The sequence below is a fragment of the Trematomus bernacchii genome, unplaced genomic scaffold (assembly GCF_902827165.1).
Source record: "Trematomus bernacchii unplaced genomic scaffold, fTreBer1.1, whole genome shotgun sequence".
Lineage (NCBI taxonomy): Eukaryota > Metazoa > Chordata > Actinopteri > Perciformes > Nototheniidae > Trematomus > Trematomus bernacchii.
Window position 1 is genome coordinate 864,159 of NW_022987621.1, and position 23,429 is coordinate 887,587.

Genomic DNA, 23,429 nt, shown 5'->3' on the forward strand with positions numbered 1-23,429 from the left:
AGAGACAGCCTTGGATAAAGAGAAGTGTAGTATTTCCACAGTGTGATAACAGAACTGTTACTGCAGTAAAGGATCAGAGTGTGTATCCCCCTGTCAGTATGAGTGTGCGCTGTGAGGGTTCCCATGACCTCATCCTGAGGCAGCTGTAGCACCTGTCTCGCGAGATTCCGCGAGGCGATAAGTTGAAGAAACATGGCGTCGTCTAATTTGTTAAAGGTAAGAAGCACTTGAATATATGTTATTTCCCATATTTGCGAACAGATTTGAACTATTCGTTTTTGTATGTTTGAACTATTAGTGTATATAATTGTGTAGTCCCTATTGTGGCATACACGTGTATGCACTAATAGTGTAAATATATTAAATAAGCGCACAAATAGGCGCGACTGAAGTCACATTTGTTACCGTTGTCGTTTTTAAAGTCCTGTGTTGTGTCGGAGACACAAATTGCACCCACATGCTTAAAAAAAAAACAATATGTCTCCGCCTTTAACCAAATTGAACCGTAGGCTACGGGTTATCTAATCATGCATCCCGGCGACAACAACAGTATCCTCACAAGAACCGTATGAAGACCTGAACCCAACACCGGGGAGCAGGGGGCTCGAAGGGGACATAGACTTGGACACAAGATACCAAGCAGCTTCACTTGCTTGAAATGTTGCTAACAGGCTAGCGCTTTTATTTCGGCTAGCTAATGAATCAAGCTTGTCTCAAGACAGAATAATTCTCCATAGTGTCCACCAGGCCCAGAGACACAGCAGCTCCCAGCAGCCTCTCTGCTGTTCCCTGCGCTGTGTGTTCACACCATGACCGACACAGCCCGCCCCCGGGCCGCTAACTGGCCTCCCGGGTGTCCTTCGGCAGATAGACCTGTTGAAGAGCGTTCCAGGAGCCCCGGCTACCGTCACTTTTGAACTGGTACCTGGTGGTCGGTTTCCAACGGTGCCCTCTTTGTAACAACAAATTAGTTCCAGTGGAAAAAAACAACACGTCTGAACGCATTTCTTAAATGTGTTGCTCTTTTAAAGGTCCCATGTCATGCTTTTCCGGTTATTACCTGTCCCCTTGTGTGTTATGTAGCTTTTTCTGCATGTAAACGGTCTGCAAAGTCACAAACCCTCAAAGTACACCCTGTAGCGAGTACAACTCTAACACAGAAAAGACCTGTCTATGCTGCCCCAGAACGCCTCATTGGAGATTTTTCTTTTTCCATTTTTTTCTTCCTCAGTATAGTGACGTAACGATACCCAGGTCCAAATGGACCAATCCGTGGAGCTCCTCAAACACACACACTCATTCAGCCTTATATTTTCTCAGATGCGGAGCTTCGCCGGCACGCACACTCACTCAGCCTTATCTTTTCTCAGCCGCGACTCAGCGAATCTCCGCTGATCTCCGCACACAGCCAGGCTGTGAGTGTGTGTGTGTGTGTGCTCAGGCTGAGTTCCGCTGTGTCTCGCTGTCTCGCAGACCCCACACAGCAACCAGGAAATGACACCAGTAATCCAGCTCACACTGTCCGCTCCTCGAGCCTCAAAGGGCGGAGCAGCGAGCCCCGCAATGTCCTGCCAACACGGCCCCCAGACCCCACGCAGCATTCTCATCTGTTTGTCATTACTGGTGTCATTTTATGGTTGCTAACAAACGCCATTGTAACACATAAACACTGATGTTCCGCTGTAACGGTGGTGGACTCATCAGAACAGAGTGGGCGAGCTGACCAATCAGAGCACAGTGGGCTCATAGGGAGGGGGGCAGGAGCTCCAACAAGGCGTGTAGGACAGAGAGTGAATACACATACTATACAGAGATGCTGTATGAGAAACCAATGTGATTTTGGAACATTGAACAATGTAAATCTATTCTAGTAGACCTCAACAATGGAATTATGATCAGTAGAAATGGCCATGAGAAATGGACCTTTTAAATAATGCCATATGCCTGATTAGTTGACACCCCCCCCCACACCCTCTCTCTGGCCCGCTCAGCTGGAGGGACGGCTGGTGGAACAGGTGGAGATCTTTAAGTAGAGATCCACCAGCACCTGTCCTTCACAAAGCATTTAAACTGCAGCATACCCACTAATCAAACCACTCTTCACATTCAACATCAGGGACGTGCACAGGTACGGGCTAATGTTGCCCGGGCAACGGCCCGTTTGGCCTTTTTGGCTGACCTGCCCCTCTGGAGAGAGCGAGAGTTTGTTTTTATTTTTTCTGTTGTGGCCGAATCAATATGATAAGCCCACAATTAGTATTGTAGCGTCTCGCTGCGCGAAACACACTTTGTCAGCGCTGTCATCTGCCGGTGCGTTAAGACCACCTCAGTGTCGGATTTTGGAAACTTAATTTTGAGTTGTCTCATCATGGCAGTTAGGGTATAAGAGACAAACCAGGGGACTTTACTTCCTCTTGATACCGTCGGTTATTTACAAAAAAACACCTAAATATAGCCTACTTGTTGTTATTGTGCTTCTGTCTTTCTGTGTCTTTTCATCTGTAAACTCCCTCAATGGGGCCGCTCGCTCTCTTTTCTTGATCGCCCTTTCACGGGTGAACAGTTCACTGTCCCGCTTCATTGTAGGATTTCTGCCATCTCTACCACTTTAGTTTGACCATCTCTGTTATTAAGTTATGGAATACTAAATAAATAAGTAATTAGATACCTTACCGTTACTGCGCTCATAAAGAATGATAAGAATAAGAATAATGCGTATTGAACTGGTTTCATTAATTAGTGAGTTTATTTAAAGGTGGGGTAGGTAAGTTTGAGAAACCGGCTCGAGTGCGCAAGAATTTGAAAATACACAACCGGAAAAAATCTGCCACTTCCTTACAGAGCCCCTCCTCCAACACACACGAACGCGCACATGACCAATGAGGGCACGAGATAAGTTTGTGCACAGATGGAACATGGAAGGCTGACAGGCAGGTAGGCCATCCAGTTATTTTAGCCGGGCCGGCTAAAATGATTGGTCGTGCTTTTTACAGTACGGCTTCCACAGATGACATTTTTTTATGGATTTTTTGTCAAAGCACTTAAGATATTCATTGCTATCGGGATGTTAAGAGCATTCCATGGAATATAACAAAAAGTGTATCTCGAGCCGGTTTCTCAAACTTACCTACCCTACCTTTAAGGTAATTAGTTAGAGGCCCTATTTTATCAGTATGTATGTCTGCACAGCAGTTACAATGGTCAAACTACATTAGAACAGAATTGTCCCCATTTTGTCATTAATAGTTACTAACATTAGATATTTTTGATGAGATATGGACCGCAAAACAAAAAATGTCCCTGGTTTTCATTTTTAAAATCAAGTTACCGAATGCAAGTAGTCGCCTTAGCTTATTTTGTTATGAGATGTGAATTACTGATCAATTTAGTTGATGTAATAATCGTTTGGTTTCTTTTATATTAAAAACAAGTTACAATTTTCAAAAGGTCTTGTGTTTTTTATCGGGGGAGGCCCTTTTTCCAGTTTAGAGCAATAGCCCCTCCAAATGTCTGTGCACGTCCCTGTTCAACATGTTTGTACAATTTCCCCCAGAGAAAAGTGTGATAACTCACAACCCTTGATGTGTCTTCAGTCTTTATGCATGTCTTTGTGTATCTCTGCATCTCTGTCTTCACTTTCCTTCTCTCACCCAACACCTCCTTTGTGTTTGCTGGTTTTCATCCTTCCTCTTCTTCCTCCCTCTCCACCCATCCCATATCTCACCTCCAGAACAAGGGGTCCCTGCAGTTTGAGGACAAGTGGGATCTGATGCGGCCCATCGTTCTCAAGCTGCTCAGACAGGAAGCCGTCACCAAGCAACAGTGGTTCGACCTGTTCTCGTAAGTGAAGCACTCTGACCTGTTCCTTACTTTCCTCTGTTTTACCTCAAAGGGTTCCACTGCAGGATCAGCACAGCTGCTGCTGTCTCAGATCCTGAAGACCGCTCACAAATCACAGCCAACTATTTGAGTGCATTAAGCAGATACACACGTGCTATAGATAGGTTTAGTTGTAATCCCCACACAATGACACACAGTTGTAGGTTAGCCTTGTTGGATTGTTTCCCAATTATAACCTGGGATTGCACAGAGTCTTCTTTACAAAGCTGAAAGGGATAGTTGGGATTTTTGTAGGGGGGTTGTATAATGTAAAGGCTTTGGCATGCATAAGTTTGAAGAAGCAGACAGGAGCATTTAGCCTCCTAAAACCAAATGAATATCAGTTTCCCTGTGTGCTATATTTACAACATACGTACTGCTTTACCGCCTTATGTCTCTGACGCTGACCTGAGGCCATTATCTCTAGTCAGATTAGTCTCAATGTTAATACATGTACAAACATAGATTCACACATTTATTTTATGATTTAAAAAAATCTTAATATCTAGATCTAAATGACTCTCAAGAGGAAGCAGAGAACACATCTAAATGTAGCAAACACCTAGATGCCATATACTGTAGAATAGATAATAGCAATATGATGTACACATTTTTTCAAGATTTCCATAAAATCCCTTCAACTGCTATTACTTGATGTAAAACAAATGATTTCAGTATGTTGCAGGTGAGAGGAAGATTAAATGATTGTTGTTAATGTTCAACCTTTACAACAACCTACAGAGCTGTATACTTGGGCTAAGTTTTCCCCTTGTTTTGGGGGAAGGGGCATAGTATAAGCACAGGGTGTTCTTATCTTCACACATTGTTCTGCCCCTTGATGAAATGTGTGATGTTGGGCTATGACAAAGAATCACCTGACTTACTGTTTCACCTAAGGCCCCGGCTCCACGAGAACAAATACGGCAAAACGCATCGGAGTAATGTTGGAGCAGAACACCTCTGCTACGCGCCGTTCGTTGGATGAGGCTGGATCTCTATTAAATTAAGAAAGGAATTGAAAACACCGGAATCAAAGTTATAACAAATTATCTGAGTTTACTTCTGGTAGGAAACCAAACACATATACAAGTTATACAGAGTACTCGAGTACTCCGGACTTTCAGGTTTGTGATGCGATGCGGATAAAGGCGTCAGGACCAAACCAACTCATCAAACGAGATGAAAGTGACTTCAGGTTTGTGATGCGATGCGGACACAGATATCAGGACCAACCACTCACCAAACCAAAAAGCATTTTTACACTCAAAAACATCAGTATTCATATCTATTTTTGGGGCGGAGATCAGTCGACTCTTCCTTCCCATTTTCCTCCCAAGCGAATCAGAGAGTCCGTGAGGAGGAGCTGTGTAAGCTGATCACCTCCCCCAAGTGTCCTGACTGGCTGGATTCGCTTCTGGCCGGGTTCAATCAGAGGTCTGACCAGCACGTGAGATCCTAAATTACACCAGGTCAAAAGTCAACGTTTATCTCCACCCTATCTACTCTACATTCCCTTCCCCTGGGTTCTTCACATAAACTATCCTCCTTCAGACATTTAAACTTTTCCTCACCTATTTAACGATGTCTTTAACGACTTAAAACCAACATCTGGCTTTTAGGGGTGAAAAAGGCCAAGTTGGTGTGTGTTGTGAAAACAGAATCTCTGGATCAGTGAGTTTGAAAGTAAGAATATCAGTTCTATATATATGATTACCCATAAACCGTTGTGATTACATAAAACAGTTCAAATAATACATGTTTACTTCAATACAGTGTAGAATCATATCTTTTTACTTCAGTAACGCAAATGCAACCGCAAAAAAGCTTCCGACCACACGCAATATACACCGGATTGTGTCAAGCTCCACGAGACGGCTCCGTTTACATCCAACCGCTGGAAAAGCTGCAGTACATATGCCGAACCTGTACGTGGCGCTGTAACTTCCTCCACAAAAGCAGCAACTTCCTCCACAAAAGCAGCGAAGAAGAATGGTTGTCATGGCTGCACTTCTGTTTATTCTCCGCGGTGGGGGCCGAGGGAACCGCGCAGAGTTTTTCGCCGGTCAATGTGTGTTAAAGTTTAAATCTTCATGCTTCCTCATGCAGCAGCTGATCCAGTAAGTAAACCCGACAGTAAAAATAAACATATTTATAACTAGTTTAGGTAGTTTGAGAGGTAATTAAAATAGCTAAGGGTGGTGATCTGACTTGAAGTGTGTGTTTTGCTCTCGCTGCATCACAGCGGGAGGAGCTGCGTGTCTCCGTCCTGTCAGATTAGACTTCACTCGCGTTTATGTTCATATCGAGATAAAGATAAATAATCTGAATTCAGTGTGCAGTGTACTTATGCGGAGGTGAGCAGCAGAGGTGGGGAGAGGCGGGGAGAGGCGGGGCTATGAAACGCATGACCGTATAGGCGACCCCACGGCCCCGTTGGACCCCCCCAGAGCGCTCCGTTCCCAGATCTATCCACCTTTGGACCCGTTGTCGTTTGCGGGGTATGTTTCTACGTTTCCCTTACGGCGTCGTCGAGCTTAAAGGGCTATACGCATGAGAAATATGCGGATTCAACCCGTTTTCGTCCTCGTGGAGCCTACGCCTAAAACAACCGAGTGGGCAGTGTGGAGAGTTTAAGGGTTCAACAAGAGGAAGTGGATGATTTCTCTTCATTTCGTCTTGCGATATTGTATGAGGAGAGGGCACAGGAACAAGTAGAGTTTAATATTACATATATTATGTCAGGAGATATTTCTGAAAATATATATGAATTGTGTTTGTAACATGTTGAGTAAAGGCTAACAAAAGTGTCCCAGAGATTAAGGTTCACAGTTTGACTAACCCACTTCAAATAAACTTTATTGATGTCCCATTTCCTTCTTGTTCCCCAGAGACGTCCATGCTGTGTGTCTATGGGATGATAAAGGACCAGCTAAAATCCATCAAGCTCTTAAAGAGGACATCCTAGACTTCATAAAACAAGCACAGGCTGTAAGTGTGTGTGTGTGTGTGTGTGTGTGTGTGTGTGTGTGTGTGTGTGTGTGTGTGTGTGTGTGTGTGTGTGTGTGTGTGTGTGTGTGTGTGTGTGTGTGTGTGTGTGTGTGTGTGTGTGTGTGTGTGTGTGTGTGTGTGTGTGTGTGTGTGTGTGTGTGTGTGTGTGTGTGTGTGTGTGTGTGTGTGTGTGTGTGTGTGTGTGTGTGTGTGTGTGTGTGTGTGTGTGTGTGTGTGTGTGTGTGTGTGTGTGTGTGTGTGTGTGTGTGTGTGTGTGTGTGTGTGTGTGTGTGTGTGTGTGTGTGAGAAGACATGCAATCCTTTATGTCAACCTGATGGCAATCCAACATGTTGCTATCGTGTCCTACTAAGCACCCTGACCCCCTGTATCACTCTCAACACCACACCAGTCACAATTGAAAGCAGGCAGATTGACTTGAAAGCTGCAGTAGTGCAGGGTCAAACATGCAGAGAGGGAAACGGAAATGCTGAATGTTCCTTTCTTATCCACAAAGAAACAAATCAAATATCTTTATTAAATTGGAAGCACAAAGAAAAGCCACTTTTTAAAGTTAAGGTGATTTCTCTTAAATCAGAAAGGTCTTTGAAAACGTTTTTTTCTTTTGCATAACAGGGGAAAAAGGTTTAAAAAACAAAAAACCCAAGCAAACAAGCACCATAATGATCTGAGCAGCACCCCCTCTCTATGTTCTCAATGTTTATTCATGCTAGCTGTTTAATACATTCATTTCAAGCTATTGCTATACATGCACAATGTGAGCATCCAACATCAAACAATAGTTTACATTTTGATATTATAGAACATATAGACGGCAGAAAATGCTCTTTACAAAAGTTAAATATTGAAAGGGATGCCAAAAATGAATCAGCGGAATGTGTGAGAAAGGAGAGGAGCGTTCCCCTCGCTCTGGGACATCCCAACGTGAATTAGACTGACACTATTACCTTAACACAAATCACAAATCAACACTGGCTTCCTGTTCTGGTATTTATGATCATAACTAACAAATATCAGTTCATTTGGAATTTTAACAAATTATGCCAGTGTTTATGAAATGGCACTGCTGCTGCGGTTGTTGTTGTTGTTGTTGTTGTTGTTGTTGTTGAGAAAACAACTCCAACCTGGTATTGTTTGCTGTATACTCAATGCTTTTGTCTTTTCTCAGTCTGGGATGTGTCATGCTGTGATTTGTTCCTGATGATGCACAAAGTCTTAAGAGTCAAAAAGGTCCACAATGGAAGTTAGCTTTTACTGTACTTGTGTCTGTATTCTCCACAACTGAATTGTATGACTGCAATGCTGTAAATGCAGTCTTGTTTTTACCTTTACTTTTGTCAAATGAACCTATACAAATCTATAACATACACCTATCCACTTAAGAACAAAAGAGCTACGATTTGCTGTGGACTTCACTATACTACAAAAAAAACCACATTAGTTGTTTGGAAAATAGAAATGGTCCCTGTTAAGCACATCACAAGGTGCATCAAGGACTGTGCCCCAGTTTGCAGTTGCTCAAGTAGAAGAGGAGGATGGATAGATTGGGCCTTCCAAAACTCTCCACACTCCAGCATTGTTCCACAGAGCATCCATACTCTATAATAAAGTGAATGCACTGGTCCATTGTCTAGATGCTGCCTCTCATTAACACATTTGCTTCAAAAAACTTTATAGACAATAACATGCAGAACAATAATTGCAGGGAAATAACATTCTCAGTATTTATTTGTTCTATATCCTCTAACTGTTGCTGGTATTTGTTGTCATGGCAGCGGGTTCTGAGCCACCAGGATGACACCGCGCTGCTGAAGGCTTACATCGTGGAGTGGAGGAAGTTCTTCACCCAGTGCGACATCTTGCCCAAACCCTTCTGTCAGCTGGAGATCACGCTCATGGGAAAACAGGGCAGCAACAAGAAAACCAACATGGAGGACAGCATTGTACGGAAGGTGAGACGAGGAGGGGCTCAGGATGGGGAGAGGGAAGCTGAGCAACTATAAGCTCAACAATGTGATGAGGAAGTAAATACCTGAAGAGGGGAGCAGCAGGTAGGCCGAACCACTCTTGGACAATTGATGGTAAAAGCAGACGGAGAAAAGATCAAATAAAGTAAGAGATGGCGTTACAAGAAAGAAACCCATTTCCTCCAATGTGATGGGAAATAAAACCATCTTAATGTGTCAAAATAAAAAAAGTGAATATCTTTTGAAAATGTCCTTGAGTTATAATGTTTAAAAAGTTTCATTATTTTGACCTACTAAATCATTATTTTTAGGAAGTTCCTCACAATGTTTAGATACTGAGTCATCTTTTTTTTCATCACAAGGCTCATTTTTAATCTTTAATTTCCACTGGCATGGATGGGTTTCCGTAGTAAAGGGACCTTAAATCATAAAAAACCAAAGCAATTTAACACACGCAGGGTGGCTGGCGTCTCCCTTAGGGATAAGGTGAGGAGTTCAGTCATCCGGGAGGGACTCGGAGTTGAACCGCTCCTCCTTCACGTCGAAAGGAACCAGTTGAGGTGGTTCGGGCACCTAGTAAGGATGCCACCTGGGCGCCTCCCTATGGAGGTGTTCCAGGCACGTCCAGCTGGGAAGAGACCGAGGGGTAGACCTAGGACCAGGTGGAGGGATTATATCTCTTGGCTGGCCTGGGAGCGCCTTGGGATCCCCCAGTCAGAGCTGGTTGATGAGGGGAACGGAACGTTTGGGGCTCTCTGCTGGAACTGATACCTCCGTGACCCGACCACGGATAAGCGGGAGAAGATGGATGGATGGATGTTCCTCTTGATACACATTTATTACTGCTCTAACTTAGACCGCCCTCACCTACTTTTCAGCTCATGTTGGACACGTGGAACGAGTCAATCTTCTCCAACATTAAGAGTCGCCTGCAGGACAGCGCCATGAAGCTGGTGCACGCTGAGAGGCAGGGGGAGGCCTTCGACTCGCAGCTCGTCATAGGAGTACGGGAGTCCTATGGTAAGATAACCATATGACAACACATGGAAGGCGTTATTATTGCTAATAGGTGCAGAAAAACAAATAAGTACAATAATTGATAAATAAACCACTTCTTCTGTAGATCTACTGTAAATATTCATGTTCAATATGCTCTTCCCCCCCCCAGTGAACCTGTGTTCCAACCCAGAGGACAAGCTGCAGATCTACAGGGATAACTTTGAGAAAGCCTACCTGGACTCCACAGAGAGGTTTTACAGAACACAAGCACCGTCTTACCTGCAACAGAATGGCGTACAGAACTACATGAAATATGTAAGCTGTAATAACACTTATTATTAAGTAAAAGTGTTAGTTTGAGGGATGTGGTTGAAAAGTGGAAAATAATGTCACTAATGAATGCTCTAATGAAGGGATGATTGCTACTAATGTTATATGAAATGTATCTATTAGGATAAACCCCTTGAGATGCACCATCTCGTTTTCAAGGGGGTCCCGACATGTGCCGACAAATTAATTTACGCTATGTAATGACAGCTCCTCCACTAATCCAGTAGTTTCATGTGAGCTGTGGTAATAACAGACACATGGAGCCACGTGGGAGATGTAGTTGTTGTTAATAACTTTTGATTTCTTTGGTGTGTGTTTCCCTGCAGGCAGATACAAAACTAAGAGAAGAGGAGAAGAGAGCACTCAGATATCTCGAGACACGTCGCGAATGTAACTCTGTTCAAGCAGTAAGTGTCGAGGATCTGAATTATCAGATGTTTTCTGGTCCTCTTATCAGATTACGTACAGTTTGTTGGCCTAGAACAGCAAACAAAGCTCTGGAAAAAACATCAAACTGCAAACAAAGTTAGAGACAGGTTAATGGGGAAAGTACAACCTTTAGCAGCTAGAAAGTCAGGATTTGTTGGAATGAATGTTAGACATTAATTGAATGTAAATTGAGTGTAAACAGGAAAGTGTTTGCCATCTTTATTATAATATGTCATTGTTGTGGTTACAGCTGGTTGCACTGCCCTCCACTGGCACACAAATAATCCTTCTCAATACTCACTTATGACCCACTAAATGGGTGTGCTGATATCTATCTATTGACACCCTGCCGACCTGCCTGTATTTTCACTTTTTGACATGATGGCGTTCATGTCAGTTTCCCTAACCCCCATGTGCTTGCTGTGTGTCCTCAGCTAATGGAGTGTTGTGTGAATGCTCTGGTAACATCGTTCAAAGAGACCATCCTAGTCGAAAGTCCTGGGATGATCAAACGAAACGAAACAGACAGTGAGTACGGCTGCACACACTGACATCTTTTTTTTCTCTATCTCGAATGTAAAAGTAAGACTTGCTAAATGTAAAAGACGCAGGTTCTGTTTAAATGCATGTCAACATACTGTTCATATTTGAGTCATTGTAAATAGGAAGTTCAATAGCTTCAACATTCTCCCTACCACTGAGGATTCATCCTAAGAAGGACTCAAATTGAGTTTGTAGTGCTGTAAAATGGCTTAATGTGGATTTAGTTTTCACCTGAAATGCCCGGATGTATCATAGATTACCTCAAATTAAAGGGGACCTATCATGCAAAATGCACTTTTGTACGTCTTTTATACATGAATATGTGTCCCCGGTGTTCCAGGGAACTCACCAAGTGTCAGAAAACACAACCCTCTCTATTTTCCTCCATACCCAAATCTCTAAAAAAGGGGCTGCAACGGATCTGATAAAAACTGATCCAGATTTGAACACTGCCCTGACGTCAGGACGGTGGCGCTACGGCTATTGGGCCAACTCTCCACCTATCAGGGGAATGTGGGGTTGGGCCACGGCCGGCCATTGCCGCTCGAAAGCGCTGGAGACGCTGTAGTACATATGCCAGGCCTGTAAGTGGCGCTGTAGTCTGCCACAAAAGCAGCGAAGAAGACTTCCCGCCCATAGTTACCATGGTTACCCTTCTGTTTATTCTCCGCTGTGGCTTTTTTTTTGTGGCCGTTTGCTCCCGCTGCTTTAATTCAATGCAATCCCTCCCCGTCGAGGCAAGCACTGTAATTCTCTCCGGTTAGTCCACCAGCAGATGACAAACGGAGTCGGTTGCCGAAACCCTCGTGCATGCATTTGTCACCACTCGCTTGGACTACTGCAATGGTGTCCTGTTCGGGGTTCCCAAAAAAACCCTGGACAGGCTCCAGTATGTCCAAAACTGTGCTGCCAGGGTACTCACGCACACAAAGCCGTGGCAGCACATCACTCCCACCCTCATCCACCTACACTGGTTGCCGGTCAAGTCCCGTATATCATACAAAATCCTCCTCCTCACCTACAAGTCCCTCCATGCCCTTGCCCCCCAGTACCTATCGGACATCCTTCACCCACATGCCCCACCCCGGAACCTGCGGTCCTCAGACTCTGGCCTGCTTATCATCCCCCGCACCAAACTGCGAACCTTCGGGGACAGAGCCTACAGTGTGGCAGCCCCCACCCTCTGGAACGCTCTCCCTGCGGAGATTCGCAACATCCCCACACTAGACGCCTTCAAAAGGGCCCTCAAGTCCAATCTGTTTGCAAAGGCTTTCGGCCCCTAATCGATCTGTTGTTTTGTCTGTCCGACTTTTGTTTTGTTATGTTTGTTTTTTTCCTATACTAGTTGTAAAGCGACCTTGGGTCCCTTGAAAGGCGCTATATAAAATAAATCTATTATTATTATTATTAAACACCCACCTCTCCGCCTCTTCCAAGGAACGAGGGGACCGTGCGGCAGAGTTTCAGTTAGGTTTTCTTTCGCCGGTCAAGATGTCCGTTAAAGTTTAAATCTTCCGGACAAAATTAGAAAAGTGCCGGTCAAAGGTCTTCTTTGTTATTTATTGAGCTTTAAAACAAATGAATAATGACTCTATATAATAATATAATAAAACACGGAGGACGGAGATTTCTTTTTCTCCCCCTCTTCTGACTTGATCAGAGCACGTCTCCCCTCTCCTGCAGGGGGGCGTGGTCAGCAGAATCAGCCCCGTAGACAGCAAACAGCAAATAGAGCGAAATGAGGCATGGCTAAAATGCATGATCTGTTTGGTATTTTGAAAACAGAAACGTATAAATATACCTTATATAGGTATGGCCCTACAATATATCATTTAAATATAGCATGATAGGTCCACTTTAAGTAAGAGATGTGAGTTTACTAGACATTAAGTTAATAAACAATTAAATATTGTATAATTTTGCCTTTGCCTTAAAATAATACTGGAAAGTAATGAATTGAGTGGAACAGGAAATGTTGATTTTACATTTGTGATAAACAAACTTCAGTCATTGCTCGGAGTGGTTGTGCAATAATCATAAGAGTTTCATCGACACAGTCATGATGCAGATGTTCACAGCTTCAAAGAAAGACTTATTGAGAACAGTCTGCTGGTAGTGCCATACCTAATTGTTAAAATAATAGGCCTGAATATAAGCTAATATTAATTATGTTGTCCCCCCCCCCCGCCCCGCCGGAGCAGGGCTGCACCTGATGTTCTCTCTGATGGACAAGGTCCCCTGCGGCATTGAGCCCATGCTGAAGGACCTGGAGGACCACATCTGTAACGCTGGCCTCGCTGACATGGTGGCTGCTGCAGAGACCATCACTACTGTACGTACACACACACACGCACGCACACACATACACACACACACACACACACACACACACACACACACACACACACACACACACACACACACACACACACTCACACTCACACTCACACTCACACTCACACTCACACTCACACTCACACTCACACTCACACAAACCTCCAGGCTGACTACTGCAATGCACTCCTCATCGGGATCCCTAACAAAAGCATCCAGAAGCTCCAGTACATTCAGAACAGCGCTGCTAGGATCCTGATGAGGGTGCGCAAATATGATCACATCACCCCCATCCTTAAATCTCTACACTGGCTCCCCGTGGAACTGAGGATCGAATACAAGGTCTCCGTCCTCACCCACCAGTGTGTCCATGGAACTGCCCCTCCCTACCTCAAGGAACTCCTCACCACCCATACCTCCTTGCGGACCACCCGCTCCAGCAACTCCAACCTCCTCAAACCCCCCAGGACCAAGCTCCGTACTATGGGAGACCGGGCCTTCTGCTCGGCTGCTCCCAGACTGTGGAACGCTCTCCCCGACCATATGAGAGCACCACAGACCGTGGAGGCTTTTAAAAAAGGCCTCAAAACCCATCTCTTCAAAAGAGCCTTTGCCTAGACCTTTCATTTATTACTACCCTTTCATTTTATTTTATTTGTATTAATAATAATAATAAATTCTATTTATATAGCGCTTTTCTAAGACCCAAAGACGCTTTACATTTGGGGAAGGGTAGACAGACAAGGACAGGCAACAAAACAACAACAAAACAAAAACAAAACAGAAAAAAAACAAAAAAAAACAGAAAGCAGTCAGGAGGAAGTGGGGGGGGGGGCTTATGGGTATACAGATTTGAAGAGATGGGTTTTGAGGCGGGACTGGAACAGGGTGAGGGACTCGGACTCACGGAGGTCTTGGGGGAGGGAGTTCCAGAGCTTCGGGGCTGCCACAGAGAATGCTCTGTCCCCAAAGCTCCGGAGTTTGGCCTTGGGGATGGAAAGCAGACCGGCTGAGGTGGATCTGAGGGACCGGGGTGGTTGGTAGAGGATGAGGAGGTCAGTGAGGTAGGGGGGGGCCAGGTGGTGGAGGGCTTTGTAGATGAGTACCAGGAGTTTGTGTTGGATGCGGTGTGAAACGGGGAGCCAGTGAAGTATTGCTTTTTATTCATTCTACCGTGTTGTATACTGTTTATATATTGTTCATGCTCACTGCTTGTAGCACTTCGGGATTTGTAGTCAAATATGAAGTGCTTTATAAATTAAACCCATTATTATTATAAACACACACACGCACACACACACACACACACACACACATACACATACACATACACATACACATACACACACACAGGGCCGTCCCTGGCCAACATGAGGCCCCACGCAAAGTTATATGATGAGCCTCCGTTTCGCAAGCGTCGACGGGGACGGGGTGCTAGTGGAGCCTCGCACCACCGTGCCGCACCACACTAATGGCGCAGTTCCACTACAGCGCGGAGCTCGCTTTAAGCGTGCCGTGTCGTGCCGTGCACGTTTTTGGTTGCGCTTCCACTAGGCCTAGTCACGGCCCGGCCCGGCCCGGGGCCACTTTTTCACGTCTTTTCTGGCCCGAGAAAATTGTGGTTCTATCGGGGCCAACAAACAGGGCTGAGTCGGGCTGAGTATGCTAAACTAGAGAGAGGAGCGCTGGCAAGGGGGCTACAACTACAACAAGATGGACATATTTGACCGTGATTTAATTGTAATACACGTTTCAAAATGATGCCGAAGTAACAACATACTGATACCGGTTAGTAAAAACCATGAATTAATGCTTTGTCAAGTCTGCAGACAGACGGCAGGGGAAAAACCTTTTAAAATGCGTGTTTTCTAAATGGAGATTGGCTAAGCTAACGCAGTATATGCTCCGACCGTCCACACTCACAACAACGGCCTATACAGACATAAATAAAGCAGCGACTGTATTCACCATGACACAGGCAGTCTGTGGTTTGTACTTGTTTAACTTTTGTCGAGTTTCTGAACATATATAAGGAGCTGTGAGCTCTGAGGGCTAACAGCTAACGGCTGTGTTGTTTTTCTGGGGTTCTCATTGAAGATGACGTCACGGCTCCGCCTACACTGCGTTACTATAGTAACTACCCCAGTTCCTAAACTGTAATGGAAGCGCAGCATGAAGTGAGTCGGCCCTGTTAAGGCCAAGCCGTACCGAGCCGTACCGAGCGTGGCCGAGGCCGACCGTGTAGTGTGTGCCATAATTGCGCCGCATTTTCGGCTCAGTCGAGGCACCCTCCACAAGATGAGGCCCCTTCCGCGAGGTGAGGCCCCGCGCAGTCTGCATGATCGGGCTGTAGGGAGGGACGGCCCTGCATACACACACACACAAAATGTCACTACCAGTAGAAGTCCTGCTTTAATAGACCATTCTATTAGAAAGCCCCGTTACATGTAAAGGTCCAGCAAGAAAATGTGAAGTATGTAATTGTGATCAGGACAATGTATTTAAAGAAGAAAACGTAGAACAATATTTTGTGAAAATAATGAGAACACAGAAAGCCCTTAGTGACACTTCACAGGGTTTGCTTAGTCCAGCCAACATTTCCCATCACACTATTATTATTATTATTACGTAACAATTGTTAAAAGGAAAATCAATACAACCCAATTGTTAAGTATTTAGTGTGGAGTATTCATTTAAGATATCCCAGATCTAAAACCCATATTGTAGTTGATTTGTTTCCTTAAGCAAATGAACTTCAACACTATTGAGTTCTCACAGTGTGTAGTGAACAACATTAACATTAATGAAAGAGGGTATCTTTACAACATGTGCATTATTTCCAAATGTTTGTATGTTTGTTCGTCCAGGACTCGGAGAAGTACGTTGAGCAGTTGCTGACTTTGTTTAACCGCTTCAGTAAGCTGGTGAAGGAAGCCTTCCAGGACGACCCTCGCTTCCTCACTGCAAGAGACAAGGTCTGTGCAATGTGACCTCCAGAGACAACCAAGAAACACATGACATATAATGTTCAGTGCTAAAGTCATACAGTTCATTCCTGCTCACACTGTATTTGCATCTTAAGTGAGCAAAGGTCATTGTTGGATAGTCAAAGCCTACAGCTGTCTGAGTCCTACACCAATGATCTGCTCGTCTTCACAGAACAGGAATACACCCCTAACGTTAGGACCTCAGAAACAACGCAGCCTTGGTTAACTTCATTCACAGCTGGAATAAAAGCAGAGCAGAGATACAGACTGATCTACCTTAAGTCCCTTCCTTAATGTTTTAATGTAGAGCCTCCCTTGTTTTACTTTTGAAAGCATTTTATTTTCTTATTCCTTTATGTTCCTGCCTTTCCTAACCTTTTCATACACTGTATTGGTTTGAATACACCAGGATACCAAACTTGTTTCTGTCTGTTTTCTTTTAAAGCAGAAATGGATAACAGTTACAAGTGGATTTATTTCATTTTATTTAATCGTTTATTTGAATAGGGACAATGCACATTAATGAACACAAATAATGCTTCAAGTGTAAATATGCCGGATTTGAGCTTTGAGCTCATTTCCATCCAACATATAAGAACATGACATTTATAAACATAGCAACAAATAAATACATGATATGCAAAAAGAGCAAGAGCAGCACACACAAGTATTTACCACATGGCAGTACAATGTAGCAGCTACGACATATACAGTGCAAGAGGAGATACAAGAGCTACATCAAGTGCAAGAGGAGATACCCCTGTGTTAAAGTGCATTTAGCGGTGATTACACGTCTGTTGGTTTCTAGGGGGGTTTCTAATTTGTCTAAACATTTAGCAAAAGTGCTCCACATTCAGACGGAGAAATGCACCGGGGTTCGACTGTCTTTCTAGTAGCTCTGTAGCCCCATCCACGAGTAACGTTTCCACGTCAGGTGTTATGTATGCTAGCAGCAACACACGGAGCTAACTCAATGATACAAACATGGGTTAATGATTAGAGGTAACTGAGTTATTTAATTTGTTAAAGTTTCAGCTATTCTGTTTACAGTTCTGTCATCACATTAGTTAATACCATTTGTTAAAACATTGTTGTTTCTTTTGATGTGAAATATTATGCATTTAATTTAAATAAAAAGCAATGTTAATTTTGTTCACAATTTGTTTTTGTTTTTCTCCAAAAGAACCGATAAGAGTACCGTTTAAAGACCGGATCGATAAGCGGTATCGATAAAAGTAGTAGTATCGTTAAAACCTTAACGATACCCATCCCTACCCGTATCTGAGTTGGGAGGCTATTCCAGAGTGAGCTGCCTTTAATGGAGAGGACATTTTGTCCAAAAGTGGTCCGTCTGTGGTGGACTTCACAGTCTCCTCTGGTTTCTGACCTAGTGCAGCATCCAGTGTGTTTTCTGTGGATGAATTCCCCTAAGGGAGGGGGGGGGGGGGCAGTCCAACAACAGTTGGCACTGCTGTTGAGGCGTTTACTGTTTTGTTAATACAAATCTTATCAGGACTTATAAGGGGATTTATAACCTACTAATAATGCTTATTAATAGGACCAGGAATAAATAGCATTACTAAACATTAAACATTTTCAGTATCTTTTGACTTTTGATACATCTAAAGTATAACTAACACATTATTTTACAAAGTTAACACATTTTCGTCACTAAAACAAACTGTTGTTTGATCCTCCCTTTTCCCCCTGCAGGCTTACAAGGCCGTGGTAAATGACGCCACCATCTTCAAACTGGAACTGCCAACCAAACAGAAGGGGTGAGGAAACCTCTCGGTGTCACTAAGGAAATGATCCAGTGTTCAAAGTGTCACTGCAAGATAGTTTATTCTGTTTGATTGAGTCACAACGTCGTAGTGTGTTTGTAGTTCTTTTGGCTACTCCTTTATGCCAAAAATCATAATCATGATTATTTTGGTCCATATTGAGACCAAGATGAGTAAGAAAATCTAACCGTGGCGTGGGTGCACTGCAGTTAAGAAAAGGGATGAAAACTCAAGGTCAGAACAGAGCGTCATGTGACAAATGGAATGCTGTACTTTTTCATCTTCCAGCTCTGTGTAATTGTGTGTCTGTGTGTGTCCATCCATCTAGTGTTGGTATGAAGACTCAGCCGGAGTCCAAGTGTCCGGAGCTGCTGGCTAACTACTGTGACATGCTGCTAAGGAAAACCACGCTCAGCAAGAAACTCACCTCAGAGGAGATTGAGCTCAAGCTCAAAGAAGTGGTGAGTCTCTGTCCTTACAGCCTGAACAGGCACACCTCGGGGTAAAGGCACTTGATGACACTCTTACACTTACTTTTCCTTCAAAGTGCTTGGATTATAATCCTCGAAAATTCAAACCCTGTTTTTATCTTTCCTCCTTGTAGCTGCTGGTGTTGAAGTACGTTCAGAATAAAGACGTGTTCATGCGTTACCACAAAGCACATCTGACCCGGCGCCTGATTCTGGACATTTCAGCAGACAGCGAGATTGAGGAGAACATGGTGGAGTGGCTGAGAGTGAGTTCTCTTTCATTACCCTTCTTTGTCACACACAGACTGTGAGTCCACAGTTTAGGAGCTGTACTAAGGAGCAAGGACATCTTTGGGGGAACAACAGGCAGGAGTACCATCTGTTATCCATGGATGTTCTTGTGTCATTTTACAAATTTGAACAAGACTTTAAGTAATATGTTTCTGAATAATGATCATTATTTACAATATGTAATTTACTACTCAGAGGGGTCTCAATCAAAACCATTAAAACATATTCAGGTAAAACGATCAAGATCTAATATGCATCATAAAGATGTGGCTTTAACTGGTGAAAAAGTCCATCTATGACAGCATCTGGCAGACAATGCTGACGCATGCACCAATGGGGGTACAACGCATCCAAATGAAAACAACCGTTTCCTTCATCCAATTGTTTTTGTATTATTCAAATGAAATAACCACAAATCTGACCAAGAGTTTTGTGCCTTTGTACCAGGTTTGGTGAATTAATTTCCCCTTTGCTCTCCTCATTGTGTCCTGTGTGTGTTTGTAGGAGGTAGGAATGCCTGCTGACTATGTGAACAAGTTGGCCAGGATGTTTCAGGACATCAAGGTCTCAGAGGACCTCAACCAGGTCTTCAAGGAGATGCACAAACACAACAAGCTCGCACTACCAGGTAACACACACACACACACACACACACACACACACACACACACACACACACACACACACACACACACACACACACACACACACACACACACACACACACACACACACTCTAAAGTGCATGAATGTCCTATCATTTATTTTGTCCTCATGAAGGTGAAACTCTTGACGAGACATGCACCTGCGAGCATGGGCGTCTCTTTGTTTTCCAAAGTGGTGGGGACACTTTTTTCAGATACAAATAAAACTGTATTGCACGCCACCCATATTTTTGTACACACTAATCTCCATACTATTTGCTAGAAACACCTGTATAGACAGGATTTACAGACTCACTGTCAGGCTAGAGACTGTTTTTGTAGGAACCATTATATATGTGTTGGGGGGGGGGGACAATTATTGAGGAAGCCAAGGATCTCCGTCTTTTTTTAAGAGCCTTGAACATGCCTGTTCTCCACAGTGACGCAAATGCACACTCACATGGTGTGAAAACGATGTTTGCAAACCGAACCCCTGCAGGGGGTCTGGGGGGATCCTCTTTTAACATGTAAACTACGCATTCTGGTACTTTCTAACAAGAAAATAATGCATTTAGACAACATTTACTTCAAGCTAACATTCAGTTTGAATCTAACCTTCACAGTTAAAATGTTGATGCGTCCACGTAACACAGACTTATCAGAGTTCTTCCGTTATATTTCCCTGCAGCGGACAGTGTGAACATTAAGATCCTGAACGCTGGAGCGTGGTCCCGCAGCAGTGAGAAGGTGTTCGTCTCTCTGCCCACGGAGCTGGAGGACCTGATCCCTGAGGTGGAGGACTTCTACAAGAGGAACCACAGCGGCAGGAAGCTGCACTGGCACCACCTCATGTCCAATGGCATAGTGAGTGAGCATTTCTACAGACACACAGAATACATGCAGACACACAGAGTGTCACAGAGCTCACCCTCTGAACCCTCTGAAGTCTATCAGACTGTGTGTGTCTACAACAGTAAAATGCCACTTGATGCGACAATATTATCTAGAAATGTCACATATATAATTATATACACGCATAAAGGCCATTTCTCTGCACAATGATTACATTTTATACTTTAAGTACATTTAGCTAATAATGATACTGTTTTACTTTTACTTAAGTAAGATTTCGAATGCAGGACTTTTACTTGTAATGAAGTATTTTGACATGTTTTGGTATTTTACTCAAGGGAAGCATCTGAATACTTCTTCCACCTCTGCGCAGACTGCTTATCTTAATGAACTAGCTGGTAGCAGTAGCATAACGGTAGTGGATGTAAAGTGGAGTGGATCTACTGTGTAGCCACATACTTCTCTTCTCACCTTTTCTTTTGTTTCTGCTCCCTTGTGCTCAGATCACCTTTAAGAACGAGGTGGGGCAGTACGACCTGGAGGTGACCACCTTCCAGCTCGCCGTGCTGTTCGCCTGGAACCAGAGGCCCCGAGAGAGGATCAGCTTCGACAACCTGAAACTGGCCACAGAGCTGCCCGATGCAGAACTACGGCGCACACTCTGGGTGAGACTAGGGATCATTGAAATGCTCCATTTCAAACCAATTATATTAGAAGAAGACATTATAAGATATTTACTACTATTTAGCATGCTTAATGTATTCTTTGCCACTCGTCGGTAAAAAAAGACCTCCTGCACCACAGAGCCACCACGCCATCTGCTGCAACTGAGATCAAACTCAAGTTTAACAGGACAGCCATGCAGTCTACTTACCATTTACAAGGCTTACTGTTAATTGAATAGTGTTCTGTGTTTTCTGACAGCCATATATAAGTGTGTGAATGCTTACTATGTGTAAAAGCATTTTCAGGGGTCGCAGAGACTGGAAAGCGCAGTATATTTACTAAGTCATATTAGTCATTGTGCATCTGATCAAACTTTGTTCAAATGCAATCACACTGTTAATAAGTTGGCACTGATGGTGTTTAATATGTAAAGCTGACCTCGTCTCTCCTCTGTGTGCAGTCTCTGGTGGCGTTTCCTAAGCTGAAGAGACAGGTGCTGACCTATGACCCCTCTGTCAGCACCCCCAAAGACTTCACAGACAGCACCATCTTCTACGTCAACCAGGAGTTCTCGATCATGTATGATATGGTATCTTTAGAAATAAGGACAATATTTTTCTTTTCAAATGGGATGCAACTAACAGTCAATTATTTTCTTTATTGATTGATTAGTTTGTTGTTATAAATACATGTAAAAAGAATGCAGATCAGTCGTATGACCTCCTCTAATGTTTTCTTTTGTCCACAACTTACAGACATTCACATTTCTGTCAAAGAGGAGAAATAGTTTGCGTTTAATTCAACATTTGACAACTGATGAAGTTATCTAAAAAACAACACGTTTCTTGAACCCTGAGTAAAGTCTTTCATTGGTAAAACCTGAGAACCTGCATGTCCCCATTGATCCAGGTTTTCATTCAGTCCAGAGATCTACAAAAGGTTTCATTATTTCCAAAGTCTGCTGCTCTTTGAATTATGTAAATAATTGTGAAATGATAATTATCACAAAATATGTAAGTTCTTATTCCCATAGATAAAACAGCAATGTCGGGTGTGCTCTACACTTCAACTCTTTAACCAGCAGACGATGCAATGTCTGATATCTGTGTCTGTCTTATTTTCTCAGCAAAAACTCCAAAGTCCAGAAGCGTGGAAAGATCAATCTGATTGGCCGGCTGCAGCTGACCACTGAGCGAATGAGAGAAGAGGAGAACGAGGGAATCGTTCAGCTCAGAATACTCAGGACTCAGGTACGAAAATACATTTTATAATACACATTCAAGCTATCCTCAAAAAGGTTAACAGGACGTTTCTTTCAAATACCAAGCTGGACATGATTTTGTGTTCAGTTACAGTCCGGAAACATTGTAAAGGCTTTGTTTATCTTGTTTCTCATCCAGGAGGCCATCATCCAAATCATGAAGATGAGGAAGAGAATCAGTAACGCCCAGCTGCAGACGGAGCTGGTGGAGATCCTGAAGAACATGTTCCTGCCTCAGAAGAAGATGATCAAGGAGCAGATCGAGTGGCTCATCGAACACAAGTACATAAAGAGGGACGAGACGGACATCAACACCTTCCTCTACATGGCCTAGGAGCCAGGAACCATGCGCTCTGTTCTTATTTACCCCTGGCCTGTGAGCGGCGCTTTGAAACGCTATTAGAGGAGAAGGAAACGAGGATGTGTGTTGAAGGACGAGGAAGAGCATTTTCAACAAAAGTGGGGAGATTTCTGTGTTTGTGAGACGCCAGTGTGTTATGGTGGTGAGAGTCTGTCCTGCTGCCCTCTAGTGTTAGTGAGAGGAGAGGGCCGCTGTCTGCCAGCAGCTGCCATCAAACAGACAGACAGAAATACTTCCTGCCTTACTTTGTCGGCCATGGACTGCAGAGGAGGAGCTGGGAGGAGGACGAGCTGATCAATCTTTGCTTTCACCTAATGCCACAGCTGCACCTCTCAGTGGCAGCCCTTCTGCATCCCTCCTATTCTACATTTGTCTTATTTTTTGGAATAACAATGCAAGAAAACTGGGAGTGAACGCTGAGAGCATTGAGGAGGAGAGGACACGGAGACAGAGATGAGTTCAAACTACAGAGGAGTATTTTGCCAAACTGTGTGTGTGTGTGTGTGTGTGTGTGTGTGTGTGGTGTGTGTGTGTGTGTGTGTGTGTGTGTGTGTGTGTGTGTGTGTGTGTGTGTGTGTGTGTGTGTGTGTGTGTTTGTGTGTGTGTGTGTGGTGTGTGTGTGTGT

General features: G+C 43.8%; 1 protein-coding gene across 1 annotated transcript; it reads left to right on the forward strand.

Annotated features, from left to right (window-relative positions):
* Positions 1 to 164: 164 nt before the first annotated feature.
* Positions 165 to 23,356, forward strand: LOC117484331 (cullin-5-like). Its single transcript, XM_034132810.1, has 19 exons — positions 165 to 216; positions 3,731 to 3,840; positions 6,768 to 6,867; positions 8,662 to 8,838; positions 9,732 to 9,873; positions 10,022 to 10,167; positions 10,509 to 10,589; positions 11,046 to 11,139; positions 13,356 to 13,486; positions 16,356 to 16,463; positions 18,189 to 18,253; positions 18,588 to 18,720; positions 18,864 to 18,995; positions 19,525 to 19,648; positions 20,353 to 20,528; positions 21,020 to 21,181; positions 21,643 to 21,761; positions 22,309 to 22,432; positions 22,583 to 23,356. The coding sequence occupies exons 1-19, from the start codon at positions 193 to 195 to the stop codon at positions 22,775 to 22,777; spliced, it is 2,343 nt and encodes a 780-aa protein (XP_033988701.1). The 5' UTR covers positions 165 to 192; the 3' UTR covers positions 22,778 to 23,356.
* Positions 23,357 to 23,429: the final 73 nt, after the last annotated feature.